Source organism: Silurus aristotelis, assembly GCF_946808225.1.
Source record: "Silurus aristotelis genome assembly, chromosome: 4".
Classification (NCBI taxonomy): Eukaryota; Metazoa; Chordata; class Actinopteri; order Siluriformes; family Siluridae; genus Silurus; species Silurus aristotelis.
This window is the reverse complement of record NC_139577.1, coordinates 27,849,004-27,860,917: the sequence shown is the minus strand read 5'-3', so window position 1 is coordinate 27,860,917 and position 11,914 is coordinate 27,849,004. Positions and strand designations below refer to the sequence as shown.

Below are 11,914 nucleotides of genomic sequence, written 5' to 3'. Positions count from 1 at the left end.
ATAGATGTACATGAACAGTTCAATTCAAGGGTGTGAAAATGTTTGTCTTATACATAAGATCAGATTAGAGTTTATCAGAAGATAAGCATCACCCCAGCACTCAGTTCTCAACGGCACAGCTCAAAGCTTTGATTAAAAGTGTCTTGAAAATGAATAAAAGCAAAGAAAAGGATTTGTTATCTTTAGTTAAGTCAAGTGATGTCATGTTTAGTTTTTTTTTTTTCCAAACATAGAAAGAGGTCAGACAAGTGATCCTTCCTGTTTCCCCATTGCTATGTGAAAGCCTTTCTAGCTGCCACAAGTCACTTTGGAAGCTGTTACATTTGAAGGTTGGATCTAAAATAAGTGTTTGGCTGCACGTTGGTTAAGGGGCCTGTGTGTTTTTGGCCCATGTGGGAGATGATGCCATGCTTGTGTTCCTAGCTGCCATATGACTTACGAGAAAACAATGTCCTCCAGCTTTCAGATTTTAGGTGGAGAGACGAATGTGTAGCTGCCAAGTCTCCTCATTTAGTTAAAGCACACAAACACAGGTGAAATATGTGCAGACGAAAGATGGCGAGGCGTTTTGCTGTGATGGTTGCAGAAAAAATGCAGTAGAAGTTTAACTGCTGGGTCTTTGAATCACTACTGGAGCATAGAGAATTGTTGGTGAGGTGACGGTGCTTTTTTTATTTATTTTATTTTTTTATATAAAAACAATCTCTCTCTCTCTCTTGCGCGCGCGCACACACACACACACACACACACACACACACACACACACACACACACACACACACACTTTAGAATTCATTACTGGATAAGCAGAGTTGAGAGCAAAAACCAACATCTGATCTAAACACTGGGCAAAAATTGTTCTATTTCACAATTAATTTAGGTTTTACAATGTGTCGGCCCTAGAAAAGTCTGGAAATGATGAGGATGATAATAAAATATGATAAAGGGCACAAGATGAAGTCTAGAGAGACTTGGCTTCTAGCTGGAATCCGATCTTAGAGATTGTTGTTTAAATATAGTGACACCACACGTACAATACACAACATGTAATATTCTTCCCATTATATTCAATGGAAACAATAAACAATATATAAAAAAACAAAACCCAAAACACACAGTCTACAAATTATTTTCATTTTTCTTAAAAAACAAAAAAAAACAAAAAAAAGACAAAAAAGAAAAAAACTTTTCTGGCCCATCTCAAAAGTTCCCCACCCCAATACATTTTCCACGTTGGCTATTGGCTAGGAAAAAATTCCTCCATCCAGCCGTCCGTTGAGTCCAGCTCTGCACTGTCTGACAGGCCGAATGAGACCCCACTCCCAGTCCCTGCTTGGCCAGCATAACCGTAAGCTAAGTCTTGACTAGATGTCCGTTGGTAGCCTTGTGTCTGCCCACTTGGCATATATGCCCCTCCGCCTGGTCCTGCCCCTGCCATGGTCTGTGTGGAGCCCTGTCCGAAAGCAGCCATGTTGGGCATAGCCTGACCCATACCTGACATTGCCATTCCTCTTGGCTGATTGGGCCTTGGTTGGCCTGCCATGTGAGGCATCATGGGTCCACCCATGCTTGCTGGGTTTATGGCCCGTGGGTCTACCATGCCCTGGCCACCCATTCCTTGGCTGAAATGCTGCTTGGGCATCCTTGACGGCTGCCCACCTTGCATGGCGTATGCAGGGTTACTGTTAAACGCCACCATGTCATTTGTAGTCCTTCCACTCATGCCCTGCATATTCTGCTGCTGAGGCCATCCCTGACCTCCACCTCCCATCATGCTTTGCAGTCTGTGAGCTTGGGCTTTGGCCATTGGCTGCCCAGCTGGCTTCATCTGCTGTTGAGAGAGGGCAGGGTTCATCATCATGCCCTGCCCATATCCGCTTCCAGCTCCGCCTCCCACCATTCCCTGGCCACCTGTACCCGCAGGTCTCTGTGCCATGGCCATGCTAGCCTGGTTGGGGTGATGCTGTGGCTGGAGCATCTGACCCATTCCCGAGTTCATGCCTTGGTACATGGCTGCCTGCGTGCCTGCCTGACTTCCATAGGCCACACCTATCTCCCCCTGAGTGGGCATGGGACCAGGGTTCTGGACTGGCGCCATCTGTAGCATGCCTTGGTTCTGCTGCTGTTGCTGCTGTAGGAGGCGAGGATTCCTCATGCTCTGAAGTGCCTGGTTCCTCGCCATCTCCTGCTGTGTGCCTATTCGAGCGGAGGAAAAAAATTACGTCATGTTTAGAGTAATATTAAATTAATACTTAATAACATAATACTCTAAATTGAAAGCTCCTGAGTTCCAATTAAGGCTCAATTGTATAGCAATTTAACAATGTTTAAGTTGAGAAATTCCTCAAAAAGTAAAGAAATAGATAACTAAGATTAGTAATTCAACTCTGCATGAAACACCCAGGCACACGCACGGCAAATTGGCAGCGGAGCCGTGTAATGCGATGCATGGTGCTTCTCTATTCATTTGGAAAGGCTCCATCAATCCTGATAGTCCATTCCAGTGCAGACTGAAACTGTGCACGGAAATTTGGGAAGAGGGCAAGTTGCCATGACAACAGGCAATGTGAGGGAGAAAGTTCAGTGCTGCCAATAAATATAAAAAGAAATAAACAATCAAACAAGCAAACAGAGGCAGCTTACGTTTTAAAGAGAGGATGCTGAGGGGAGTGAGCATAGGTTGCAATTGAGCCTCGTGATAGCTTCACTTTTAGAAAAGTGGATATGGGTGTGTGCGAGTGTGTTTGTGTGCCTGTGTGTGTGCCTGTGTGTGTGTTTGACATGTGTTCTATAAGGTAAAATTCATTCAAATTTGTTTGGGTAAGCCCTTTCGCTTTACTGGTGTATTCTGGAAAATTATTTGTCTTCAAGTGTATTATTCAGGAACCAGAGTAAATACTGGAACGCCATGTTGGTATAGCAGTGTGGAAAGTCAAAACCTAAATTTGGCTGTACCGTGGGGTCCGATCCAACAGATGAGCACCTGTAACTTAAATTGATGCTGGTTTAGATAGAAAGGTGTCTGAATACACACTGCAAATTAGGGCTTCAAAATTAACATTAAAAACGGGTTAACACAAATTCATTTCAACGGCACAAATTTTATTAACGCAAGATTAATGCAGCTTGCGTCTCTGTTTGACCATTTTTATGAAAAATATAAATAAATATAATAGACCTTAACGAAATACACATTTATATATTTTATTTACATAAAAAAAAAAAAAAAGAACTCCACTGAAAAATTATTTTTAAATCACTAAACATTTGTTTTGTGCCAAAACGCAAATCAAACACCAAAATCCGCCATGGTGCACACATCCGGCAATTAAAACCGTCCGTGTGGAAACAGCAATTGTTCCGTTTGGTGTCCTAATGTTAATCCTAAATTAACTCATGACAATCTTGTGATTAATCGCAATTAAATATTTTAACTGACAGCCTTAATATAAACTTTATATACATACAAAAATATCTTCTTCTTCTTCTTCTTTTGGCTGCCCCCGTTACCGTTTTAAAAAGGCAAATGCACTGTACTGTGTTTTCTTTATGTCTTAGTTTGAAATGATTTCAATACAAAAATTTCTGTTGTGTTCTTTGGCCTTTTGAAGCGTCTTCTGTGTTTAACTGTCCAGGGGTCTCATTTATAAACGTGGCGTACACACAAAACGAGGCTGAAAAAGGGCATACGCCACTTTCCACACAAAGGCTGTGATTTATAAAGAACAAACTTGATGGGAGAAAGTGCGTAACTGTAAGTAAACTCTAAACCCTGCGTGTAGATATATTATATATTATTTTTTGTACAAACTAAAAAATTTAACAATAATATACAATGCCCAATAATTGAATCGCAAATGCACCAAACAAAAATCAAAAGTCTGTTGAGTTTCATACATCAGGACGTTGATCACCTATCGAGACATTCTACAATCATGGTTTCTCAGAAGAGTTACACTGCAAAACACTCCTAGTAAAGATGTGGCCTATAACTGTAGTGTGTGTTGCCCTGATTATTAATTTAACGTATAACAACATTGTCGAGACTTCAGATATGGAAGTCGAGCTGAAGGAGCTTTAATCTGCCCTAATTACAGGGTGATGACTGGACAGAGATGCTCATTTGCAGCTTCCTTGAACATTGTGCTACGTTCAACAAACCTGAACATGCCTAATGTGAGACACACACACACACACACACACACTCCCCAGGCCCCATTCCCACTGATGGCTCTGACTAAGAGGGTATTTCCCATCGGATCTGCATCTAACATGGTTTCCATGGCAACATGACAGAACAATCAATAGACACACTTCCCTTCATGCTGTGTGTGCGCGTGTTAATACGTGTGTGTGTGTGTTAAAGTGTATCGTGTGCTTTACCTTTCTTAGAGTTTTGGAGATGTGTTTGCTTCTGCATGTACTCGAGTGCATGAATGTGTGTATCACTTCTTGTATTTGTGTTAAGGGAGTAGGACTGTGTGTGTGTATATGTGTGCGTGCGAGAGAGAGTGTGAGCTCTCTCATTAGCTCAGGGGGAGGCAGGAGCAGTCAGTGCACTTGACAAAGTAGTAATTTGGAAACTAAAAGAGTGAATGATCTGCTGTGAAAAGAGTGAAATAAACAAATGAACTCAGCAACAGAACACACACACAGGAGGGAACACAGGACAAAATTCCTTATTCCTGTTTCATGTTCTTCTTTTAGTCATATTACACAAGTCTGTCAAAAAAAACAACACTCCTTTACATTTAACTACATGACCTTTGTCTTTTAATGTAGGGAAGAGGAGCAGAATAAATGCATTTCAAAGTGGCTGCACAAACAGTACAGGTCCTAAAACTGGTATTCCTTGAAAGTCATTTAGTTTCTAATTGCAATTTAACAGTAGTCTCTGTTATTCCATAAAAAAGGATGCTAGTGGACGTCTAGTACACTAAATAGTCTGCTCAGTGCCATTATGTTACGCCCTGTGTAGTGAAAAGGGACAATAATTTGTCCTTAGCATGTAGTTTTATATATAAAGATAATTTTAAGACTGTAGAAGTAAAGAGTCAAATCTGGGTCAGTATCTGTGTCACTCATTAATGTGGCTAAATATACTGAAATATTCAAATATATGTAATAAAAAAGTAAGCTTTATGAATATAAATATAATATAAAGCTTATGTGATATCAATTCACGGTGAAGTGCTGAAGTACTATATCCTTTGACACAATGCAACATTTAAATGCATTTCTTAAAGAACAATTTTACAGCCCTGATACACATTAGCTGATTATCTTAATGTCTTTAACACACTGAAGTGGTTACATGTATGCTAAATGACAACGGATGAAATGAAAGGAATGTAATTGCGTAACTGCTCGTTTTGAAGTTTCTTACCCTGAAACTGTTGGAGAGGATACGGGTTCCTCTGTGCTTGACTCATCTGCCTCGGGAGATGCTGCTGTTGCTGCTGCTGCTGTAACTGCAAATAAACACACAGTCAGGGCACAAACACACAAAAACACACACAAATACCTCATAACTGCAACAGATTAAGGCACACAATAGAAGAACAGGTGAGCTTATATGAGAGAAAAAAAGCCTAAACAATATGTGGATGGAAACTCAGGAAAATAGTACACGTCCTTGGAGAAGTGTTTGTTAAGTGTGTGTGCTGTGTTGGTGGGCTAAACAGAACCATTTTCTCCCCAGAAGAGAGAGGTGTGTGATCATCCGATATCAGTTAAGAGTCTCTTTAGCAGCATATTCTCCGAGATAGAAGAGAGAGGAAATTAAAACAGCAGGTGGTGTGTGTGTGCTTGTGCGCACACACACACACACACACTTGCTAACGTGGTACTTTGATCTGTCTCAGTTTAAGTGTGGTTAAGTGGATGCTCTTTTGTTAAGACATTACCAACATACAATAAAAAGAGTCATTCGGGTGTATTTACAGAGAAAATATGCACAACGTAAGCAGGGGAAATAAGGAAACGTAGAAAGAACGTTCCCAACTGAAGACTTTTCTGTAGATCATTTGCAAAAGTCTTTGTACACTAATGTCTTTGTTGGCTGAACTTTCCCCAGACCAATTGTAAACTGGACCAGACTGTGAGTGCAATAAGTCCACTTTAATACAGGAGGAGTTATGAACATTTTTCAGGAGTGTCACTTGACAAATTATTAAAATATGAAACATTCTGTAAGCCATTCTGTATCCCTAATTTTACTGTTTGCACCATTCACTGGTCATACACATATATCGGTCATTTCCATGCTTTTTCATCCCTGCATTTGCAGGTTTTAACCTCAATTGTCAATATTTCTATTTGAATCAAGTCCTCAGGATTAGAGCAAGTCCACTAGACATTTAAATTGACCTGTCTGCTCACTGGGTGCTTTTAGATTCAGTAAACTGGGCAAACCCTTGATACAACAGATGTTTCTAAAAGTCAAATCACAACTGATTTTTCCCCAATTCTTATATTTGATGTGAACAATAACTTAAATCTGCATGATGTTATGCACTGAGCCGCTGCCACCTGACCACATAATGGCCTGAATGAGCAAGTGTACAATCAATTCAATTTATTTCATTTTTATCTGTATAGCGCTTTTAACAATGAATAAGATGTTCTTTATAAGTCTAAGTGTACACGTGTTCTTATTAGTGCCTAGTGAGTAAACCAAAATAAAAAACCCTTTGAATAATGAAATATACACAGACCATCTACTTTAACATCAGAATGGGGAAAAGTGTGATCTCTGATCTCTCTATAATCCTGTGAGTAAAGGGTCTGTAGAGTGAAACACCTTGTTGATCAGAGAAATAAAAACAATATAACAGGTGTATACAGGAAGTCTATAGTAATCGACCTTTACAACCCTGCTGAGCAGAAAGGCATCACAGAGTGCAAAACACATAAAACCCTGAGGGTCAGGTTGGTGCAACATCGATGACCACATCAGCTTCCAATTATGTTTGCCAAGAACAGGAATCTAAGGGCAAACAGTTGAAGATGGTAAACTTAATCGGTCCAGTTTGGGAGAGTCTTTGCCCATGATAGAAGCAGATTTCTGTTCTTGACTGAAACCATTGGAAGCTGATGTGGTCTTCTGTTGCAGTTGTGGGAAATGTTTAACGCTTTTCTTTTCATCTCATAGCAAAGAGTGATTATTTGAGTTTTTATATCTTTTCTGGCAGTCTGGTCATTTTCCTCTGACCTTGCTTCTCAACAAGGCATTTCCACCCACAGAAATTTCACTCAGTCAGTGTTTTTTTGCACTATTCTGTGTAAACTCGAAAAACTGTTGAGTGTGAAAATCTTAGGGGGTCAACAGTTTCCAAAATACTCATGTTGCAGTCACAGCTCCTGCAGCGTGATGAAAAATGGAAACTTATTCAAGAACTGCTTACATCTGATTTATGACAGTTCTCAAACCCTTTATTTCCTCAAAAGGCTTCCAGGTTGAGCTGTATGTCTGTAGGGCGTATGTGGCGCGTACCTGCTCTGCTAGTAGATGGTGGTGTTGCTGTTGTCTTTGCTCTCGCAAAAGCTGAACTTTCTGCTGCTCCATCAGGTGTAGCTGAACTCTCTTTTCCTGCTCCATAGCCATCATCTGCTTCATCATGGCTGCTTGCTGCTGCTGCTGCTGGTTGCCCAGATAACCACCTGGCCCTGCCCCATTAGGCCCAGCTGCAGGCACGCCTCCTGGCCCTCCATGAGGGGGTTGGACGCCTCCGGCCTGGCGCGGCATCCCGACCATGCCCTGCTCCTGGAAAAAGAATAAAGAGATGCAATAAGAACTCAATGAAAAAGACAGGAACAGAAAAAACAACCACTGAAAAGAGAAATGGATAATAAAACCGGACGATTCATTCAGCACAAGCATGTGGTGCTGAAGAACACATTTAGGTCACGATGACTTGAGACCGAAAAGACTCGCTATTATTGAATCCCACTAGTTAAACAAACAAGCCAGCTAAAATTCAGTCAACTTCAACAATTAGCTACATTTTGGGTCAGAATGATCCATTTTCTATAACAGTACAGTCTATGTTTAATATGAATCAATCGATAATTTATCCACAAAAGTACCTAAACACATTTAAAATCATAGATATATCAGCTTGTTATTTATTTCAGATTTTGTACTTTTGGTTTTCCAGAATGACAGAGAAATCTGGGTAATAAAAAAAAAAGAGGTCATATTCCATTACAGTATGACTTGCAATGGGTCCGTTCTGGGCCCTATTCAGTATGTAGTGCACTGCTGATGGGGGCCCTAACATGTATTATCATCACAAAAGAATTAAACATGGATCAGCATGCTATTGAACTGTTCCCACCCTGATCCTCAACAACAGTGTTTTATTTCTTTTATACCTCTATTTTTATTTATTCAATAAAAACATACTTTATCTATTTACAGCTAGATTGATTGTTATTGAACATTCATGTAGCAATCAGTAGTTTTCTCTGCCTTTTGATGCCTTTTGCCTGTCATGAAATTTAGACAAAAGTTTTAGTAACCACAAATCCTGAATATCCTATGAGCTTCTCCTCACAGAAAACTTCCTTGATGTGTGAGATGAGAGCATTAATATTAATCAGGACTACTGTTGTAGAAAGTTAATGAACTCTTAAACCAATCAGAACAAAGAAATTAACAGGGCTGTGCTGTAATGGAGAATTTTTAATACCCTGTCATAATCCCCACAATGCACTGCAGGTGATGTGCTCTAGCAGCCATGGAATGCTTATAATGCACTGTGCAGTTTGGTTAGATGTAAGCAGAACTCAACTGAGGAAAACAGTATTTCAAGTTTTTGTTTTTATTATAGGTGAGCACAAAAAGCGCACAGTAAAGTTTATTTTATCATCAAAATTTGTTCTCTACATTACAACAGAGCAGCTCCTTCCATTCTAATGGTCCTGTTTTACAGACTTTAAATATACAATTATACACACTATACCGAGTATTTAACATCCGGTATTTATACAAGCGCATGCTAGTGCGTGTTAAGTGATGGTACTTGTTTTATTATGCAATGAAAGCTTCAAATGCCTGTCAGGAGGATGAACACAATTTCTTTAAGTTCAGCCAAATTTGAGCCCAAACCATGGGTTGGATCCCAGAACAACATTCATTTAAAACCAATTACAGCGCGTCTCCAACTCGTCCCATTAGTGCCTTATAGTGAATCTATGGAAAATATGGAAATGTTTGGTGTCTAGTCTGCAATCAGCCATTGAAAAGAAAAATCCACCTAAATGACATTCAGTATTCATTATCAATATGTGTGCTCTTTAGTGGTACTCTGGATTTATTTTATGATTAAATTTGCTTCTTCAACAAGCTGATCAATTAAATAGTGTTGAAACTGTTCTAGTAATCTTACTAACATCCCCAGTGACATCACCATGACACATAACCTCTAACTTCCCCAAAATCACTAAACAAATTACAGATATAGATTCAATATAGATCTTTTTTTTGTGTGTGTATTTTAGGGTGGAGTTTGCCTTTATGACCCAATGAGTACTTGCAGTGAGTTTTATATACACTATATAGACAAAAACGTCCGATCTTAAGATTCATATCTGCATTTTGAACATCCCACTCCACTTTTCCTGCTGTTATATTAACCTCAACTCTTCTGGGAAAAATTTCCACTAGATTTTGGAGTGTGCTTGTGGAGATTTATGCTCATTCACAGCCACAAGGGTGTTAGTAAGCCAGTTACTGATATAGGAGGTGAGGAGGCCCGGTGTGCAGTCAGCGTTCCAATTCATCTCAAGGGCGTTCAATAGGTATGAGGTCAGAGCTCTATAGCAGGTCATTCAACATCTTCCACTCCAACCCATGTAAGCTATATCTTCATGTAGCTGGCTTTGTGTACAGGCGCATTTTCATGCTGGAACAGGTTTAGGTCTCCTAGTTCAACTAAATGGAGAATTTAATGCCTCTGTTTTGAGAGAAATACTCTAAAATTGTGAACTTCCAAATTTGTGGTAACAGTTTGGGGAAGAACTATCGCTGGAAAACTCAGGTGTCCCAATCCTGCTGTCCCATAGCTATGGTTATTTAGATATTTACCATAACCTCAGCTTGTCATAAATATTAACAACACTAATCCTAGTGATGCTGAACTACTTCAGTACATGAGGAAAACAACTATAGAAGGAATCACACTATTATAATGCACTTTTACATCCTGTCTGTTAAAACCTTCTAAAATCCCATATTGAACTATAACATAAGTGTTCATGAAAATACGAGCTTTTATTTTACAGAATAATAAGACAGTCCTATTTGGACTCGGTAGGGCTTTTGATACCGTGTTTATCCCTGAGATAATTGCCATTTTGAACCCAGATTTTAACCCCAAGCAGAACGTTTCACACGTGTAATTTAGAAGCGCACCGTTATTTATTTATTTTTTATCTCGGGTTATAAAACCTGCTTTTTCGGCAATAATTCTGCATTGCGGTTCAAAACGAGTGCAGTGAGGAACAATGCAGTGTTCCAACATTATGTTTATGTGCTGTGTGCAAACAAGAACATTAACCTGGTATTTAGGATTGTCAGATGATGAATACCCAGGATTAATTGTTATCCCCGGGTAAGCGTGAGCAGGGCGAACCGTGAAACAAGATAACCCAGGATTTCATTTACCCGGGTTTACAATGATCCGGAATAAACCATTTTAAACATGTATAAATCCTAATGAAATAAATCATCACAGAGGTACCACATCATCGCTTGCTTTTTTCATCCCCGTGTGAGCTACACATTTTTTTATTCCATCTAAAGGATGATTGAACCATTTTGCAGGAGTTTTCCGGTGATAAGGAAGATACCATGAGAAGTAGTAATTGGTCGTTCATTTGGAACGAGTCTTTAATGTGAATCTGAAGTACGAGTAGTCTCAAAGAGTGCTTTGTTCATTTTCTACTGGACGCACATGAGCAAAGCATCGCAAAATCTCTGTAGGTTATGTACAGGAATCAGAATGGAGTAGTTTCTAATGAGTCCTCTGGTCCGAGTCGTTCGTTCTTTTGTCACGTGACTCTGATAGATGCTATGCAATGCAGTAAATCTTTTTTTGGTCCGAACATGACGTGACATTATTATTACAATGATTATGGAAGTCATGTGACAATAGAACTAAGGATACAGACCAGTAGATACGAGTGGTTCTGGGATTTGCTTATTAAAAATGAAACATTGTATTTAATTTCTGATCGAAGGAACGAAAAAGCTAATTAAATTAATTTTGATGAACGAGATTTAAAGAACCAAGTCACTGAATGATCCGATCTTTCAATCACTAATGCTATAGATGCACCAATGGGGTTCAACGGCGCATGTCTGTGTCGATGTGTGTGTTTTTGCGTTTCGCTGTATTGATTGATTGGCTGGGCTCTAACTCCCTCTCCCTCTTTCTGGCTGTAAAAGCAGACGCTTCAGATTCGTCGAACGATCGATACGTGAAAACCTCCACAGAGGCTGCAGGATCTCCTCACTTAACCAGCCAGGCTGACAAAACGAGCGCAGAGCAGCATGAGTGTGTACGTGCGTACGCGTGTGTGTGCGTGTGGACAGATGAGGGCAGCGTTGCTCTATCCTCACTCTCTGAATCGTCATATCTCCGTTTCTCCCACCTCCATGCCTATCTGGCAGTCATGCACGCCTTCTCGCTTTTCTCCGAGTCTCTCCCTCAATATCGCTGCTTATCTCTGTCCCCACACCCCCACTTTCTCTTTTACAATCCAAACGCTGTCATCCGTACTTTCCTCTCTATCTCCCCTTTACTCGCTCACACACTCTCCCTCTCTGTGGTTTGCTAACTGCCCCCCCACACCCCACACACACACCCCTCCCTCCGCTCACTCGACGGCTTAATCACGAGTGCTGTAA

The 11,914-nt window shown here is 40.1% G+C and overlaps 1 protein-coding gene across 1 annotated transcript in view; it reads right to left on the bottom strand.

Annotated features, from left to right (window-relative positions):
• Nucleotides 1-11,664, bottom strand: part of maml3 (mastermind-like transcriptional coactivator 3) — a gene marked incomplete at its 5' end in the record, with an annotated part of 11,911 nt that extends 247 nt beyond the window's left edge. The window contains 4 exons of the mRNA XM_083539045.1: nucleotides 1-2,196; nucleotides 5,387-5,471; nucleotides 7,496-7,765; nucleotides 11,659-11,664. The exon at nucleotides 1-2,196 is cut by the window's left edge and continues 247 nt beyond it. Coding sequence (XP_083395171.1) covers nucleotides 1,238-2,196; nucleotides 5,387-5,471; nucleotides 7,496-7,765; nucleotides 11,659-11,664 — 1,320 coding nt within the window. The 3' untranslated portion in view covers nucleotides 1-1,237. The remainder of the gene's footprint in view (nucleotides 2,197-5,386; nucleotides 5,472-7,495; nucleotides 7,766-11,658) is intronic.
• Between the last annotated feature and the right edge of the window lie 250 nt (nucleotides 11,665-11,914).